General features: G+C 42.5%; 1 protein-coding gene across 1 annotated transcript; it reads right to left on the reverse strand.

The window, feature by feature from the left end:
- Nucleotides 1-2,288: 2,288 nt before the first annotated feature.
- Nucleotides 2,289-8,344, reverse strand: LOC102560666 (toll-like receptor 1). The gene is made up of 2 exons (XM_059721635.1): nt 8,183-8,344; nt 2,289-5,024 (listed from the first exon to the last, which is right to left on the reverse strand). Exon 2 carries the CDS (start codon nt 4,939-4,941, stop codon nt 2,536-2,538), a length of 2,406 nt encoding a protein of 801 aa, XP_059577618.1. The 5' UTR covers nt 4,942-5,024; nt 8,183-8,344; the 3' UTR covers nt 2,289-2,535.
- Nucleotides 8,345-20,325: the final 11,981 nt, after the last annotated feature.

A 20,325-nucleotide genomic window follows, 5' to 3' on the forward strand; every position in this document is an offset into this window, starting at 1 on the left:
CTGATGTCCTTCACTTATCCACCTACTCATGGATTTAAATGACTGAATTTAGGCACCCATTCTTGACATGTCTAGTCTGCCTACACCTATGAGTGTTAAGGGCTCTGGTCTTCTTCCTTTGCATTTCTTTTTCATGGTATTCATTGTGATGACCAGAGGGTTTTTCGTTGCCATTAAGTGGCTAACACAATTATGTAACCATTCCATCATCGGTCACAGAGAAATGACACCAGACTCAGATTCAAATCTAATAACAAAATAAGAAAATAAGAGGTTGGATTAAATTTCCAAATTAAATCCAAGCCCAATGAATGTTATGGTCTTTCCCATACAAGGATATAATTAGTTTTTTCTGTTTGATTTTAGTAAAGAGATCATTTTCTATGGAAACATTCTCCCCTCTCATCTGCATTGTGACTTCCTATATTCATGTCTGATAGCCTTCAGTCTGTGGGTTTCTCACACATGACAGTGAGCAAAACAACAAAGTTAAAATCTACTGTCTGGAGCTAAAAAGAAAACTATACAAAAATTGTAAGGACATACACACACACACACATATATGTATGTATATGTATATATATGTATTGTAAGCATGTGCGTGTGTGTGTGTGTGTGTGTGTGTGTGTGTGTGTGTGTACGTATATGCTTACAATTTTTGTATAGTTTTCTTTTAGCTCCAGACAGTGGATTTTAACTTTGTTGTTTTGCTTTGTAACTTTGAACAAACTGGCTTAATTCAGTAAGAGTTCTAGTAATGCAAAAATCTTAGTACTGGTTACATAAGTTCCCTTTTGGATTACATATCTGATGTTTCACAGTGTTCTATAAATAAAAGGGGCTTTCCTGTAATGTTTGGGCAATGTCTTCTCCAAATACCTACAAAACTATATATAGGACCTATATATATTCCTAGCTAAAAATAATTAATGTAGACTAATTAGCTTCTGAAAAAGATATTTGGCTCTCAAAAATATGTTTTATAAATTAATAGAACACTTGTTTTGTTCTAAGTAAGGACATCTGGAAAATAAAATAGTAGATAAACAGTTCTACTAGATTACATAACTAACTAAACAGTCATTTCTTATCAGAAAAATAAGACATAGAAAAATAAGACATACTGACCAATTATAGAAACATAGAAAATTAGGGTTGGCAGGGAACTCAGGAGGTCATCTAGTCCAGGCCCCTGCTCAAAGCAGAACCATCCCCAAATAGATCATTTCAGCCAGGACTTTGTCGAGCCAGGCCTTCAAAACCTCCAAGGATAGAGATTCTACCACCTCTCTAGGTAATACTATGGAATAATACAATGGTTGCAGATTCTGGGAAACTTGATCATTACAATGGTAAATACTTTTTTCATGAGTTCATATATTAACTAATACTAATAATGAATAAAGATTTCCATTAAGTTATATATTCACTTAATGAGTAAATCTAGGCCAAATGTTCATGAGTCATAGAATATTTAAAAGAGGAATACAGAGGCCAATTCTGCAATTCTTGCAGATGAAAGCCTCCTTCACCAACTGAGGGAAAGACTTCAGTTGACTTCTAAGAACTCTGAATGGGACTGTCATATGCTCAGCATTAACCATGTGAAGTCCCACTGAAGTCTACTGGCCTATGAATATTTGATACAGCATTAAGTACAACCAATATGATAACTGAAAATGCAAGGGTAGTCCTAGGCAAGAACCTTCTTCCTGATCTTCTTTAAAGACAAGAAAGTGTTTTTATGAGGCCTTGTCCTGAACCAGCAGGGGAACAAAATTATTTGTAAATGGGCACCATTTCTAAAAAGCATAACTTTGTAAATCTCCACTATATCCATCATTCCTAGTGCTTTCAGAGAATTAGTATTATAAGAACCACAACTTCACAATAAGGCTTATTCTGATTTTTAAATATCTGAACATAAAATAAGTGAAACAGAAGTATCTTAATTAATATTCTCCTCTCCTGTCTATTTAGCCCAGGGGTGAGCAAAATGTGGCCCGCGGGTCAGATGTGGCCCGCCAGGCCATTCCATCCAGCCCACGGGGCCCCTAAAAAATTTAGAAAATTAATACTTATCTGCCCCAGGCTGCCTGTCATGTGGCCCTTGATGGTTTGCCAAAACTCAGTAAGCAGCCCTCCGCCCAAAATAATTGCCCACCGCTGATTTAGGCAATGGTCAAACTGTAAAAGAACATATTTCCCCAACAGAAATTGCCAGCTACAGAACTTTCTATATATATTACAGTTACTTCTGGGTACACAACAACAAATACAATGGGAAAGTGGTTTTATTAACAATATACAGTAAGTTCATAGGAAAGCAGGGCAGGAAGAGACTTCACAAGGTCATCTAGTCCAGCCTTCTGCTCAAGGCAGGATGGTCCCTGACTAAACCAAACTAGGCCAAGTGCCTATCCAAGCTGCTCTTGAAAATTTCCATTAGTAAGTTAATTGGTTCCCTTAAGAATATAGTTCATTATAAACTATATTAACAAAGAAAACCTAAAGCTTAATGAATGTTCTTGTTATCTACACCTTGTTTGTTTTGGCAGACAGTGGCAGGTTAATGTTAATTGCTGCCCTAAGGTTAGCCCAGAAGAGTCCATGTTTGTTTTTCTCCTTGGGCCACTCCAAGTACGTTCTCTTGGCCATAAGTGCTTTCAGCTTGTGATACCGAGCAGGAATGATATACTGAGGTATTGGGTCCAGTAAAATGAGGATCAAGCTGTTTGAGCTCTCACTAAACAATTTGTGGTGGGCAAAGTAAAGCTCATAATGGCACCATTCACTCTGCACAAAATTGGGACTCAGAACAAAGATGGATTTGTAGCTTTTCTCAATGCAGTTAATGATGTTCTCCACAATACTTTTGCCTGGAATGAAGTTCCTCTCATGCACACACAGCTGTATGGACCCCTCTTCCCTCTCCAGATTTGGTATCAGATCGTTCTTCACCCATAAAGAATCATGTTCACTGTATGAAATGAAAGCATGAAACTGTAAATGGCTTGGTAGTTCATCAATACGACGGTTCCAAACCCGTCGCCTTGTTTGTGTCCACTGCCATAACATCTTCAGATACCACGGAGCATCAAAATAGATGCACAGAAAAGACACCAAAGCCACAAGGACCACTGTAATGATTAGAACAGTGACAAGCAAGAGAGCTGTATTGCAAGCTATTTTGGACAAATGGAAATCCTTTAGTTGGGTTCCTTTCCAGCCTTCTGGATATTCACATACATACAACTCTGGAGAGCCCCCCAGCCTTGCAGGGCCTTGTTTTGCAAGATTAATAAAGTCTTGTAATTCACAAGAACATTTGAATGGATTTAGTCCTGCTTTTAGCTCTCTGATATTTTGACAGCTTTGGAAGAAATCAGAAGAGGGTGTAAGAATTTGATTCATTTCTATGTTCAGGAATTCCAGAGCACTGAAATGCCTGCACCCAGGCAGGTCAGTGAGTCTATTAAAGGCAATATTCAACTCGCTCAAAGCTTGCAGCTCAGTAATCTCCTTGGGGATGGTACTGATTTGGTTATTTTGCAGGTCAAGTATCTGGACATGGAGTGGCAAACATTTGAAGACTGCATCTGTCAGTTTGTTTGAAGACAAGTTCAGTTTGACTAGAGTTTCAGTCCAGTTGCATTGCTTCTCATCCTCATCGTAATATAATAAATTCCTACTTATGTCCAAGTGTTTCAGTGATATCATTTTGCTGGTCATTGAGCTCACCTTTGAAAGCTTCTCAAATTTATTTCTTGGTAAGATAAATGTTTCCAAGTGAGTGAGGGTGCTGCAGTTTTTAAATACCTCATCTGTCAAGTCATTGTAGGAAAAATCAAAATACTGAAACAAGCTGGATTCTTCAGGACAAAGCATGTATGGCATATTTGCATCAGATATTGTTAGATTTTCTATGTTCATTTTTGAAAATGCTAGGTACACAATTTCTTGATTAAAATAAAAAAGCTTATTCCGAACATGCTCTAAGGTTACCACTTTTACTAAACTCTCTGAAACAAAATATTGTTCTTGATATTTTAGTATGGAAGAAATATCAGGTTTGTTCAACCTAATTTCACCCCCAAAGGTCAAATTTTTCACAGTGAAAGACTCTACATGTGAATACCAAACAATCATAAAAATTCGCAAAATAATAGTCCAGGATAAATCAACGTTGTTAAGAATGAGGTTGGATGTTTTGAATTCCTTTTCAAGGGATAAAGGAGGAAATCGAAAGTCTTTATAGCTCAAGTCATATTTAATATTGAAGAATTCTAATTTTTCCGAAGTACTCATTCCATCATACAAAAGAGAAAAATTGAAATCTTTGTTTGTTGGGAAAACAATATGAAGATTCCTTGTGCTTAAGTCTGGCAGACTCCCAGAATCATAGTCAGTAAGGTCTTCTAAGGTTAGAAAGACAGTGTTCAGCTGCAGGTGTGCAATAGCTCTGAAGTCTGACCTGCGTATCATTGTGCCACTCAATCCCAAGTATTTCAGTTGGAACATAATACCCAATTCCTGACAGATGGGCAAGGCATTAAACTTGTTAAAAGAAAGATCCAAATGTCTTAGTTCTTCCATAAATTGACACTTAATAATTGACATATTGTTATGAGATAAATCTAAGTATTGCAAGTCATTATTAAATTTGAAAGCACTAAAATCAAGCTTACTGATTAGATTGTGAGAGAGATTTAATACTTGCAGTTCAGGCAGAGGACTGAAATCAGAAATATGAACTTCATAGATATTATTCTGTGATAAATCCAGCACTTTTGTTTGCATTGGTATGCCTTTTGGAACATTAGTCAGAAAACTGCATGAATAGTTTGCAGTAAATTTATTTTCTATAGACAGCTCCACGTTATTCCATAATGTGAACAGAAAGACACAAGTACATTGGGAAACACTTTTGGAGGATCCCATTTGTTCTTCCAGAACGACAGCAGCACTTTGCAAATACTGATAAATGTGGTTCTGATTAATATTTCTCAATGCTGAGTCCAGCCCTATGAAAAGAAAAGGAACTATTAGATCTCCAAATTCTTGGTGAGATGGGGGAAATATGCTAGAGTGTATCTCCACCACATTCTTTACATAATATAAGTTGTATCCTGTGCCTTATTTTTCTTTGGGAATATCAAACTCAAGTTACATTTTTCCAGTTACAGCTTTTCTCAGATAAGTGTAAAAGAAATGCAGCAGAAAGGCACTGAATTATTTACAGTTTAGTACTTTTATTTGACTACAGATAGCAACATTTTTATAATGTATGTGGAATCCTTAAAGATACTAGAAAATGTAAACTCAGCAAACTTTAAGATTGAGCAAACAAATAATAGTGAAGCATTACAGTGATGCATTTAGAAGTCAGGGAAAGGTCTCATATAAATTAGAAAGTCTAACTGTAACTAGTCTACAGATGAACAGTCTCCAGTATGATGTTCTACACCCTCAAGCCCTGCAGGTCTAGAGCTTTTTGCACTCAGGGGTGTATAGGCAGCTGCTTCTCCTGCTTCTAACCCCTCTCTCAAGATAAATCATTAGTTCCTCCTCATTGACATGCAATTTTCACACACAGTCCACAGAACTAGCTGTTTGTGCCACAGGAGCAAGCTACATTAAAGAGATGATGCTGTGGGTTCACTTCCACAATGTGCTAGACACTTGAGGAGGAATTGTGCCTTCTCACAAGTATTGTAACTACTGTGCGTCAAAAAGAATAATTACAGTAGAGCTAAAATGTATTCAGTGAGCATGCATGAAGTAGTGTTTTCCAAAAGGCATGAGGGCGGCACTTCTAACACACAACCCGGGAGCAAAGGCTCCCAGACTTGCTTGTACATCTCTGCTCTATCTTATAGTGACAGCAAGATGATGAATATTTGAGATCAGGGAATAAAATCATAGTAGCAAGGTTCTTTGGCTAAGGAGGTTTATAAGGGAGAGAGATTTTGTGGAGACAAAAACTGGCCCAGTGTGGTAATATTATGGCCAAACCCTTCAGCTTTATGAATAATCTGGGACAGCATTCGTTTTCCCACACAGCAAAAATGCTGGGGACATCATGATCCTACATAGTTAGTGCTCAGTGCAACAAACATGTAACTTTAAACATAAAGAACTTGTCATCTCTTGCAGTAGCTGTAAAAACCCTTGTAGTGCTGCTGCATATGAAAACTGTGAAAGCTTGGACAGTGTACAAGACAATGGCTGGGGCAAAACTGGATTGTGGTAACAAGACTGCCACAAGAATATCAAACTCCACTAATGGCTTGCAACCCATTAGGCATTGAGACAGTTTTATTATATAAAATAATAAAAAGCGATGGTTAAAATTGTCGGCAGAGACCTGACCCACTCATCACATGCGTGTAGCTAAGAAAGCCAGTGAAGGCAAGGAAACTACATATGCATTTCAATTGACCTAGCAGCTAAAAAACCCCAAAAGACTCAGTATGCATCCAGAGTGTTATAAATGTCTCAATCAATCAATGTATATCTGGGGTTTGGGAAACAGACCATCACCATACAAGCTAGTGCAAATTTGCCCCATTGATATAAAAAGGCCTCATCACCTGTAATTGACCTATAATTGCAGGGACTGCAGAAAAACATAAGTCTTTACACCTAGACAATCCAAGAACAGGAGCCAGGCAATTAACAGTTGTGTTATGATGATGATCAACTTTTTCTTCCTTGTTTGTTTGGACTCTAATTGGCCAGCCATTGAGGAAAAATGCTTTGAAGCTATACATATAACCACTATAAGAACTAAGCATATTTGCCAGCAAGGTGTGTGCAGTCCAAGAAGCCATCCTGCCAAAAGTCAGCAAGTGAAGGATCCATGCTCTGAGGCTGTACACAACCTGCTTCCCGCCTGGGTTGGGTAAAGACTCTGTGCAATTAAGATAATACTAAGGACTAATCGCTTGTTTTATATTGGGAAAGAGTCTTTTTCCAGTTATTTAGTTTTGTAGCTTGTTGGAAGCTATTAAAATAAACCTTTCTGCTAGTTATCAACCAAGTGTTGTGTCAATTCTCAGAGCACTAGGTTTAAAAACTGGCTTTCTAAGTGCAACAATGTTATCAATGCCTTTTAGGCCACCCCTTAAGTGTTATTAGTTTACATAGGTAGGCAAGGTTCTTTGGGTAGATACGATATCTTTTATTAGAGCAATGGAGTACTTGGGAAAATGTTCTTTGCAAGCTTTCAGGCATTTGTTTAAATAAAAATTAAAAATCAACTTTACTGATTTGATGCTATGCTCCTCACCCCTTCACTTCAAAGTCCCCATTTCAGCCCAACCAACCATTTTTTTCCAAAAAGATAAAGCAAAACCCCCTATAAATAATAACTGTGTTTGAATTTAGCGTGCACTAATTATGATTCACTGTGATGCAGCACAATCTGAAACATTGTCTATTGTGTAGCACTGCATTATGCTGGCAGTCATCCCCTGCAGCCCCTCAGCCAAACAAAGAATGGCAACATGAATGGGCAGGAATAACACTTCCAATTCCATTTCATCACAATATTAAAATAGAGTGGGTTGAGAAAAGGGAGTGTTCACAAAATATTTGACTAGTAGTTTTTCCTTCTTTTTTGGCTGAAAGTTAACATTCAGATTAAACTTTTCACTGAAATCTAAGTGTTCCCAACCAGATTTTAAAGAATCACTTAAATTTTCTTTAAATTCAAGGAGGAACAGCATAAGCTATGCTGCCCAGTGCATCTTCAAAAATTCCTCTTATCTTCTTCTCCTGCAAACCTTGATCTCTCAGTTTTCATGTGTACGTAATACCATCTTTGGCATCCTCTATGATTCTATGATCCGTAGGATCAATCTACTATGAATGACATTTACTTCTTGCCTTGCCAGCACAGAACCTATGCAGCACGTAAGTAAGGATTTACAATTTATCAAGTTTTCAGGTTGGTGAATTTCATCAAAATTACAAATTTCTTTTATAGCAAATAATAATTACTAATAGTAGAAATTAAAATATATTTTATGTGTAGTTATTCAATTCTATTTTATTCATTCTTAGTATTTCTGACAAAAATCCAATTTAATTTAGTTAAAGTACCAATGATAGAGTTCAGTAAAAGGAAACAACTATGTACATGATCATCTTAAAATACATTTATTTATGTAATACTTACATGACCAAATGGCTTATCAGGAAATAAACCTGCTTTTTATGAAGAGCAACACTCAATTAAGATTGCTTAAAATAATTCTGAATCAAGTTCACGGCTGCTTCTGATTTACCAGATGGCTTTCTCATTTATATACACAAAAAACAGGAAGCAATGAAAAATCTGAAAATGAAAGATACAAAATCTCGTTCAGGGATCAGTGCTCCTGAGCTGCTTCATGTACTGTGTGATAGATAATAATAGGAAAGTGACTTTATATTAATATGAAAGAAGACCTGCCTCTTTATTTACAGTGCTTCTGCAATTCTAGGTAGCAATATGCACACAAGGCACATCTACAAGACACATTTCCTGCAGAGCTGCCTCATTAGCTCTTACATAAGTCTCAACATCTACACAGGCTACCCTATTAGGCCACAGAAACGAATTAACTAGGCCATAGGTTAATACTTGTAAATACAAGTACTATCCTTCATTGGCATTCTTTAGTGTCCAGCAACACACACGTAGATGCTGACAGGGCTGACTGGGGCATGAAGGTTTTTCAGTGCAGGGGCAGCCTGCTGGCTAGCCCTGCACTGTAGCACGTTCATACCCCATCCAGCCCCTATGCAGCATGTTGAGCTGGGTCAGAGCAGCCCCAGGCTGGCAGGCTGACCCTCCAGGCCTCCCTGCCACCCGGGGCTGCTCTGACCCAGCTCTATGTGCTGCAGTCCCAGGTGCACATGAAGACACAGTGCCCGGTGATCATGGGCAACTGGTGCCTCCCGAGTCTGTGGGGGGGCACCAGATCACTGATGGGGAGGGGGTCCCCCAGCCACTGATCACTGACCAGGGGGTGGGAGGGGTCTCCCCGCAGCTGATCACTGAGACAGCAGCGAAACCAGAAGTACACTTCCGCTGGCACTTTTAGTTTTGACACTGGCGCTTCCAGGGGGTGCACAGCTGATCTCAGGGTATGTACATGCACCTGCATGCACCCCCTAGGCATCGTCAGTGCCCAGAATCAATAAATGCTAGTACTTTACATTCATTTCACATGTAGATGCACCCAAAGACTGACTTTCTGGTACATTCTTCCATCCCTTCCCCGTGTTAAGTTCCTCCACACTATATGCATGATTCTACAAACACCTGCAACTCCCTTTGAAGCAGATTATGACTGAGACACAATTTAGAGAAACTGTATAGACTTCAATGAGAATTAAGAGTGTTTTTAACCTAAAATATTGGGCTCAGAGGCTAAGGTTAGCTGTGCTGTGAGAATAAGGAAAAAGAGGTGTAATTCTTCTGAACATTTCCCTGGAGTAGCTTTACTCAGAACAGGATAACATTTGCACTTAGCCAAACAACACAATACAGTGCTACAGAATTTGAACCATAGCTGGGGTTACCATATTTCCAGTTTCCAAAAAAGGAGGACACCTGTGGGGGGGGATGTAGACCCCAGATGCTGGCCTGTGTAAATAATCTCCATCATAACAGCTAATACACATGCGGGCATGACTAGAGGGCCTGAAGATTCCATAAAACCTGAACTTCTACCCTCCATAACCTCATGACCCAGATACATGCATTAAGATGCTTGAAGAATGCTCAGTTTACCACAATGATATAATACCAGTAATTATGAATGTGGTGAGATCAGTTATGAGTTGTCCAGATATGATGGACAAGTGAATAATAGAGCAATTTGAGTGACAATTGGTTGAGAGATATGATTGATAGGTGGTGTAACATTGTCAGCATAAACCTGTGAGAGCCACCACCTCAGTGTGCAATTGGATGTTGGGAGTGACTGGGACTGTGCGACTGAATTTGTGTGCGATTGCACATGACTGAAATGTAGTGTATATGCAAGAAAGTACAACTGGAATCTTGACTGGGTGTGTGGGGCAGTCTCTCACCAAGAGAATAGGGTGCTTGTGTGAGCTACTGAGGGGCTTAGTACTCAGTGTGATGGGAAAAAGCATAAAAGCCTCAGAGAATGACAGAGGCTGCAGCAACAGGCTCTCCTCTACACTAGGCCTTGGAGCTCAAGGTCACCACCTAATAGTGACATGGTGGTATTGTTGTTTTTATCTTTGTAAATACTGTATATACTCACTGGTTTTGTGATTATGGTTGCTGTTACTATTGTTAATGTTCTGGAACTTATTTTAATACACACTTTGATTACCTTTCTTCCTGAGTCATGTGGTTATTGGTATATTTGCTCTGTGGGCAGGGCTAGGCTGCAAGCCAATACCTGGAGAAAAGTCACTTTTTTGGCCCACCAAACAGCAGGCTGGTAAGGTAAAAGAGGCCTAACAACCCTCTGTATTCATCACTCTAGAGATCCTGTGAGTCTGCTCCCTTCAGGGAAGGGGGTGATCTATATTTCTAGTTTCAGAAAAGAGGACACCTGTGTTGCCCCTAGGATTCTTTTTGCCAGAGACCCCCAAGGATTGACACGGCCCCTCGTATGATTTGGTATCAAGTGAACTTTTAGTAACCCATAAGCTTATTACAAGTATTCATAGGTGACGTGTAAGGGGATCATGGGGGGGGGCATGTGCCCCCCCTGAAATTGACTCTTGCCAGCCGGGGAGCGGGGAGCGCCGGCCAGTGCCCTCCCAGAGAAGTGACAGTGACACTTTTGGTTTTGCAAGCAGCACTTCTGATTTGCTGCCAGTGCTTCCGGGGTCAGCAATTGGCCACTGGGGACCGCCCCCCAGTCAATCACCCATGAAAGTTTTCTTCCATGTAATATGACCTGGCAAGTGGTTCCTTTAGATGTTACAGCAGCAACCTTCAGTGGTACCAGCCTCAGATCCTCTGCTGGGTGTGTAGGATGTTTCCGGATTCCTCATTGTTCAAACAAGAAATTTAAGGTTGCTCCCGTCTCCCCAGGGTGGCAACAAAGAACACACATGTTCATTTGTTTGTCCATCTCTTCTGTAACTTTTCTCATCCCAAATTGTCCAATCCCCTGCCTCTGTGGCAAGCATTCCTTACATGGTATACCAATCCCCTGGTACTGTCAGCCACATTCCTTATAGGGAAACTGTTGTCCCTTGCTCACCTAGTGCCCAAACACAGCACTCACAGCTCCCAATGTCACAGAAGGTGCTCTGTTCAATTTTGTTGCTTAGTTCTGGGAAAGCCTGGACTATGACTAAAAGCCTTAGCATAACTCAGTTTGCCTGCTACAACCTGTGGAGGGGAAGGAGGCATTTCTACCAGAAATGTGTGCAGAGCTTACTGCACAGCTGCCACCATAAAGCACCTCTAAGAGAGTTTCCCTTTGTGCTGAAAAATGTGTGGTCTTGTATAACAGAGAACTTGTGGCTCTCCGTTACTTTTAAGGAAAGACGCTATAGCCAAAAGAGCCCAGACAATTGAGCAAGGGCTAGCTGCAAGGCAGCAAAGAAACACTGCTGCCTAGACAGGCGGGGAGCTGCTCATTAGCCTGAAGGGGTACACCTGCAGCCAGTTAGGAGAACTCTGCCTAGGATGAGTTGCAGTTTGGGGCAAGAAGCTATTACTGCTCATTACAGAACTAGCTGCCAGACTATTGGGCAGAGGCTAGCTCAGACAGTAAGGGTGTTGCTAGAACAGCAGTCACAAGCTGCCATGGAAACCAGGCCCTAAAAAGAAACCTCTGTGTCTGGCTGGGGCACCTGACCAGAAGGGGCAGGGCTTAGGCAGTTTGTAAACCCAGAGTCTGAGCCAGAAAGCTAGCCTGGCCAAAAAAGATGCAGATGGTTTCCTGGCTCACTTCTGGGCTGCTTTGGGGAATATCTATAAGAGGCTAATTCTTTGCAGAATAATATCTTCAAGGGTAAGGAGAAGAAGCCTGGATGCAAGGCAATGAACTAATACTGATGCTCCCACCTAGAGTAGATTAAGCTTATAAGTGTGCTTACTTTTTTGTTACAGTTTAAACCAATGGTTTGGGACTACCAGGGGTGGTGCAGAGGTCACAGTAGTGCCTGAGAGAATGTGTGTCTTGAGCCTACCATGGGCTAAGGAGGTCCAGAACATGGAGTGTGTTTGAGCCCAAAGATGAGCTATAGCCTAGACAGACTGTAGCCTAGTCCAGGCTAAAGCCAGGCAGGAGCCAGGGGGTCCAGAGGGAGCCAAAGTGGGCTCATTGCCCTGGGCCTCCTGGCCTTGTTTCTACCCTGCCTTGGACACCTATAGAAACAAGAGCTGGAGCCCAGAAGTCAGGTCTAGCATAATAGGCCCAGGCTAAAAGACCCAGCTGGAGAAAAGAGGTGGAAGCTGAGAAGGCTGAGATCCTGACAAGGGAGTGATGGTACAGTAACACCTGCAAGGGATGGGCATGACTGTAGAGGAGGTCAGAGACTGTGAATAGCCCTTAAGGCTACAAGTGCCCTGGGGGCATGGACTGGCCAAGAGTGCCCACTTATCAGGAGGCCAGGATTGAGACTGGTGGGATGGAGAGGGACCTGATGACTGTCAGAGGAACTGCAGATCGCTCTAAACTTCATTAGGAAGTCTCCCTTTTGATCAAATAAGTACATCAAGTCATATCAGGCAAATGAGAAAGGGGAGGGTACCCTAGAGCTGGAGCAGACAAGGATGGCATGGTAACCAGGGGATATTATGGCCACCCCTGGAGCACAGACTTGCTACACGTTGGCTTTCCAAACATCTGCCAACCCCTGTGGCAGCCAGTTTGGTGCTGTGAGTTTAACTTTTACATCTGCTATACATTGCTACCCATTGCTCTTTCTAAGCAAATATATATTGATTCAACAGGGGAGTGCAAGTGAACTTTAGTAGAACATGTGTGAGCATTTAGCACTATGAATGTGCCAAGGGCTTACAAAAATGTTTAGTTAGGGCAGAGAAGTCAAAATTATTCTCCTTCTCCTGGGGATGAAGTGGCAAGGGATGGGTCTCGTATATGGGAAACTGAAGAACTGCAGGATGAGATGCTGGTTGTGAAACATAACATCACCATGTCCTACAGCAGAGCAATTTTACTTGTGCATCATACTAGTGGTCTTTTCTGCACGTTCTTTTCTCTCTCCAGGCTTCCTTTTGTGTTTGGGTGCTCCCTTGGCCTCACCATTGCATTTGTAGGTTTGGAATATGTGAGGAGGAGGGGATAAATGAGTGGGGGATTTCCAGGAGGGTAGGGGTATCTGTGCCAGGACACACTACTGCTTTAGTAAAGACATCACTTCAGATTGCTGCAGCTGGACTTCCCTCCATTCTTCAGCTGCTGTGGCTCTCTTCTAAGCTTCAGTCACAAGGTCAGCAAACATCCCTCCCTTATCACTTCCCTAGATTTTTCTAACACTGAGCAGCTGTTAAGGCCTTGACTGTGATAACTATGCTGTCTTGGGGCTTGCCTACACTGCAGTGGCAGCAACTCCTGACAAGCCTCTAAGTGCTAAGCAAATGGCATAAATAGCAAATTTCCCAGTACTGATCTCCATGCTAAGAATGATCACCTGGGCTGAGGGGTTGGCTATCAACTTTGGAGTGCTATTTCCAGCTGCTCTACCTCATCTGGGGTGAGATGTTTCCCACATTACTTTCCTTTTCTGTAGAACCTGTTTACCAATGCTACATGGGTGGCTGACTCTGGGGTGACATGTATTGAGGGTGGGTCATCCTTTTTCCTCCTTTGTTTTTATTAAACTTAGTCTTCTGGATACAGCTTTTTCTCATCTGGTTCTGGTCCACCCAACTGTCCAGGTCCACCTGTATCTGCAACCTATCTTCTGGCATGACCACACTCCTCCATAACTTGTTGTCATCAGCAAGCTTTTCACCCCCCACATCCAAATAATTGATAACTATGTTGAAAAGCACGGGTCCAAGCATGGCCCCCTAAAGGACACCACTGGCCATTTCTCACCAGGACAACACAGATCCATTCATGAGAACTCTCTGGGTCCTACTGTGCAGCCAGTTTTTCACCCACTGAACTGTTAAGCAGTTAAGCCCACAATCTTCCAATTATTCCACAAGAATATCATGGAATACGAGATCAAAAGCCTCTTGGAAGTCTAGGTATGTAATGACGACCTTCTCTCCTGGGTCCCATAGATGGTTCAAGTAAACAAGGTGGTATGCACTCAGTCTCTCAGCCAAGATGAACAGTAAACACACAACTTGCTAATATAAGTTCCTTTTAAATTCTTCATTAGTGCTTGCATCATTGATAATGTAACTGTCAAATTCCCTCTGGGTTAATGCATGTCAATACACAGTACTTCTTCTCCCTCAACTGTACTTTTTTTTTTTTTTTTTGATTCTGAATAGTTTCTATCTTCAAGTCCAGGGTTAGCTGCATAATTACAGTACAGAAAGTGGTCCCTTGAGGAAAGCTAAGTAAATGTAGTTTTCTCTTATTAGTAAATAAATATGTGTATATAATAAATTAGCTACAAACATACATTAATATCACAAGTGGATCCAAGATATTTATATGTGACTAGAACTAGTCACTGCAAAAAGTATGGCTTTTTGTCAGACCATGCAGGAAACCAAGTAAAATATGTTTTTTGGGTTTGGTATGTTTTTAATGAGATGATTCAGTAAGCAAGCTTGTCTCCAAAAAAAAAATTAGGTATTTAGTAGCAGTAGCATAATGTTGTGTTTAAGTATCCTGAATATCATACTTACGTATTCATAATTTCTTTTAAGAGCTGGTTAGATTCATTGTTCTTAAGTGTGCCTTGAGATTCTATGAAATGCAAAACTTATTTTTATTTTTATTTTTACAATAGAAAGTAATCCATGAAATGTACAGATTCAAAAAAGAGAGTCCTATGTAATTTATGTTGGAGCCAGTTTTTAAATTAAGTTGATAGTTACGGGTGACACAAGTCTAGGTTCTCTACACAGTTTTTCAAAATGACATCAATGAGCAAAGCTGATGTAAAATATTAGCTGGAGTATATATGGAGACTTCTGTGCAGTAGCATTTTTTACCCTACTTTGCATTGGCATCAATATTTTTACTTAAGGATCAAAGTTAAGGAGGATCAAGCCCTGCCCATTCATAGCACAAGGGACATCATCTCTTGCTTGATTCTGAAAGAGGCTGATGGGCCAGCAGCTGGTCTGGGGCCTAGGATGGGCGCAGTCCAGCCAATTCAGCTGGAAGTGACACTTCCTTTCAGAATAATCAGAACCCCCTTCTGGAAGGGGGTAGGAAAGGCTTGCCCAACTGCTGCCCATGGAAGGTGCAGCTTGGGCAATTTTAGCATGGTCCCTGGATGCCAGTGTATTCACAACCCTCAAACTGAGGGCTGTCAATGCACAGCTTCTCTGTACAGTGCATATTATGTCTGAAATGTTGTGAAGCCTCACAATGAGCCTCTCTGTCCTTTCTCTGCAGAATCAGCTGCCAGACATGGCGGAGAACCACCTGGAGGTTGCAGCAATGGGGGCCCCAAGGATGCCTCCAGCCTCTCCAGGTGCACTCCACATACATCAGCTCTGTCAGCACCAGAGCCAGGATGGGACAGCTCTCCTCAAGCAGCTGGTCATCCTCTGTGAGGAGCGACTTGCTGAGTCAGGCTTGGCACTGTGAGTACTGCAGGATGTCGGAGGCAGGGTCTGTCACCACACCCAGCATCCAGACCTCATATCTATCCCTGGCCCTGCCTGGTCCCTGGCAGCTGCCTGTGGACCTGCCTCAGGCCCTGCAGTAGACATGGCACCAGGCAGGGCCCCCAATCCCTGCTTCAGATCCTGGATCCATCACTTTGCCTGCCATTCACTGCTCGCCCTGGCTCGATGTGGCCCCTGAGTGGGAGGTGCCCATGGCAGGGCTGACTCCCCACACAGGACCTACTAGCCCTGGCCCCATGAAGGAGATGGGGGAGTGGGCTGAATCGGCTGGACTGCGCACATCCTAGGCCCCAGACCAGCTGCTGGCCCATCAGCCTCACCACGGTATCCAGACCTGAGGTGGTGTTGGCAGAGCTGGGGTTCTGGGCATCTCCCTCCAGGCTCTGTGCCATAGGCATCTCCTTCCCACTGTTCTCCCCCTGGCAATTGTCAAGAGACACTGTAAATAGTTTCATGGGGATGAGGGTGCTTTACTGGTGGTGCATGCTGGAGTTGTGGGGGGTCTGTTGTTTGGGAAGGAGGGGGTCTGTCATTGCATTGTGGAGGGAAATAAAGGTTGGGGTTTGCAAGCTGTCTGTAGTGTGTATGTTCTTGAGGTCACTGTGGGGCTTTGGGCAGCTACCCAGGCATCCTACTGTTGGGGGTGGGGGGCCAGGGGGAGGGTAAAGGCAGTGGTCAGCAAGCAGCTTGTGGACATGATGCCCTGGCCACCCCTGTGGGGGAGGGCAAGGTGCCTCCATGGTGCGCTGGGGACACGGTTTCAGGACAGTGTCCTAGAGGGCTGTGTCAGCAGGCTGCAGACTGCTTGGGGCCACAGAAGCATGTGGCCAGGGACCAATGTACAGGGCAGCCTTTTATGGAGTGGTATTGGCACCCAGGCAGCTGTGGCCTGAGCCTAGCACTTCCCTTGGCTGCTGCAGTGGGGTAGGGCAGGACTGGAGCAGCCCTGACCTAAACTGCTCCTTCCCAGCTAAATTTTACTCGTGACCTGGGCACATGTGTAGACACTGCACCTGCTATGTGTCATAACCTTAGTGCAGCTCCCTTCTCCAGGCTCTCACCAGTCTGCTGTGTCAAGGTTTCCTCAGTCTGATCAGAATCCTGACACTGCCTCTGGCCCTGGGTTACTGGACAGACTTTCAGGGTGCAGATTTTCTTCCTAGCAAACCTCTGGAGGCCTCGTCCTCTCTGGCCTTGACCCTCTGTTAGTATTTGCGTTAAGAAGTCTGCGTAAGCAACATAAAAGGTGTAGCACATGCTCAATTGGTCTAAGAGTGGGATTTATCTAGAACCCATGAAGCTATCTAGAACCCATGACTTAAATGACATCATGACCTACTTTCTGTGCATGGAGCACGAGCAGCGGGGACTGAGTTGTGGCGTGAATTGTTTCAAATGTTGTATGAGGTGAGATGTTCACTCACCTGAGGTAACTTGACATCAGATTGGATGGAGGTATGATGGACGGTTGAGTGACTGACAGGAATAGTGTGACCAGAGAAGTTTAAAGGAGCATGCACTTATGTGATGTGGGCTCTTTGAAGAAGGATTGGAAAGTGGGCTCTTTTGAAAACAATTGTAGATGGGTGTGTGTGAGTGGTCCATTGTGTAATTCTAGTGTGTTGAATGTGGGTAACTGTCAGTGTGAGGTGATTTGAATCTCTGAAGTGAGTCAGCCTGGCTGTTGGAAGTACAGCTCTGAGGAGGGAGCCTTGGATATTAACTGAATTTCAGCCTTGGAAATTAATTGGAGACCATCAGAAGCAAAGTCATCTGAAAAAGCGTAACATAAGGGTATCACCCACTCCTGTATTGTGGTGTGCTTAGTACCCTGAAGGGAAAGTGAATGACTCCACATAAGGGAAGAGGGAGGAAGGACTCCAGTGTACTGACAATCTGTGTTACGTAAGCAAGAGCTTGCACCATATGGTGAGCAAGTCAGTCACTTTTGCTCTAGTCTTTATTCACACAACTTTGTGTTATATTGTCGGCCTGTTCCATGTATATATGTTTGCTATCTGTTAAAGTCCTATTGTTTGTTTTGCCATTTAACCATTTACAATATAGTCCAGTTGTTGAAACTTACCTGAGTCTCCTGTGGGTATGTAAGTGCAGGCACACAGTGAGGTCAGGCAGTAGACCAGTGCTTAGTGGTAAAGCACCATGATTTTGACAGAAGATAACCACCCTCCTTTTGAGGTTTATCAATTCTAAATACTAATTAAGAGATTCGTGGCTCTTCACCTCCACTGACAGGTGAGACTCTGTGATACAGTTGTCTAGGCTCTGAGACTAGTACAGCTCCCCAAATAGCTCAATAGCTAATCACATCTTTTCACAGGACTCTAGCTTTCAGCACACGCTGATTTACAACTTGCCTCACCCAGAAAGTACGATCCTTGACACAGACAGACACAGGCTTTGCAAAAGGTGTTTCTAAAACAACCGCTCTACTTTAGACAGTAATAGATAGGCAGACAGGGGTAAAACAATGAAGCATTCTTCTTTGTTTCAATTTCCTTATTTCTCTGGGGCATTCAGCATGACATGTTACAAGTCCTCTTGGGTTTGCAGGATCATCCCCCTTGCTGCTCATGGATTTGTCTCCAACAGAATCTGTGTCCAATTAATAGAATCCCTCCCCTGTAGTCAAATTCCCTCAGCATTGGTTTGTGCCTTCATCAAAAAGCCCCATTTCTAAGTTCCTTTAATCCTCCCTTGTTCAAGCTGTTTTGTCCATATGGCCCCTTAGAAATGCTGGCATTCTAAAGGTTTATACCAACATCTCATCAATTTGACCCTCTCACAGGGTCCATTCCTTCAAACTCTTACCCTCTGCAAAGAAATGGGAGAAAACTGGTTTTATCTGGCACAGTTTGGTTTGCTGCAGTGGGGTAGGGCAGGACAGGAGCAGCCCTGACCTAAAGGAAACAACCTATTCAAAAACAATGCCACCCTTCAAGCCTCTCAGCTTAATGGGTGTGAGGTAAAATCATTGCAAAAGACATCACTAACACATAAACCAACACTGTTCATAAAATTAAACCTGACCAAAAACTTAATGGCCTACAATGAAATCTTGCTCAATTGAAGTCAGTGGTAAAACTCCCACTGGTTTCACTAAGCTCCAGATTTCATCCATGGTGCCTGCTACGATGCACATTGTCTTATGTTGGGTAATGATGCTTCAGGAGGTAAGAGAGTTTTCTCTATTGTGAGCTAAATTCTCTGACATTCCCAGTTCAATGGCTTTATGTGAGGTTTGCACTCTACACTTTTGTAGCAGAATTATTCACAGCTAGCATCCTAGACTAGGTACCAAAAGAAACAGATGCCTGTGGTAATCCCATTAGCCCAGAAGGTCCCCAGCCTAGGGGTTCTTAACTAGCGGGCCAGATCCGGTCTGTGGGCCGTATTTTGCCCACCCCTGGTTTGAATGCTGTTGACTCTGTTGGGGCTCAATCCAAGGAGCTACATGGTAAAAATCATTAGACTTTTGGCTTTGGACTAATATCATGTGTAATCTGCGCTAACCTGGCAGGGTTAGTGATGATGGTTTCAACCCAGATGGCTTTATTTACCTGGCAAGGGAGATCCCCTTCTTCCTAGCCATGAATGACTTGGTGTAGTTGAGGGTAAAGATCTGTCCATTACACTGTGGGCACCCCTGTGAGAGTCAATTATAGCCCCCCAATAGGAGGATCTTGGCTATACAATTTATGGTGATGGAGGATTACCCTTGGGCTCTTCCTCTAACTTGCTCTTATGGCCTTTTGGCTAAGGGCAAGTGAGATTAGGGGGCATCTGAACCCCAAGGCCTCTGGGCTTGAGGCTCGCCCATAGGATACCTTCCATGGATTTGGGAGTATCTGAAGCCCCAGGCTGTAAAGTCTGGGAGGCAAAAACTTGCTGGTGATAGCACCATACTCTGAGCTCTGCTTTGTCAATAGAATGAGAAACTGTTTTGGCTCATTTGGCCTGTGACATGAAATTAAAAAAAAGTCTGTAAATGGCCACATTTATGAGATGCTGACTATGTAGTAGCTCGTTACTACTGCACAGTAATGTCGCATGGCATGAAGCATAATGTGATGCTACTGCATTGTAGTAACAAGCTACTGCGCAGTCAGCATTACCAAAAAGCTGTTCAGAGGTGCTACTGTGTAGTAACTCTGGTTACTGCAGTCATTTAGTACTTGTGTATACACAAGTACCACACAGCTACACAAGTACTAAATGACTACGCAGTAACTACTGCGCAGTCATCATCTTGTGTAGATGCAGCCACTAGGTACAAAAATGCTGCTGCTTAAAAGTGTATTTATGGAATACCTGTGCTAAAACTTGCAGCAGCTTAAAATGCATCAATTCTGGGTGAACTAAGTCTATGGGTACCCATAGTATGTTGCCTATGTGAAAATTACTACAAGCAATTACTACAACTTGTTTATTTCAAAGTCACTGTTTTCAAATTTGTCCCTGCTTCTATGTACTCAGGGAGAATAGGGCCAGACAGTAAGGGGGGGAGGGAAGGGGGCTGTAGG

This window comes from Alligator mississippiensis, chromosome 2 (assembly GCF_030867095.1).
Source record: "Alligator mississippiensis isolate rAllMis1 chromosome 2, rAllMis1, whole genome shotgun sequence".
NCBI lineage: Eukaryota > Metazoa > Chordata > Crocodylia > Alligatoridae > Alligator > Alligator mississippiensis.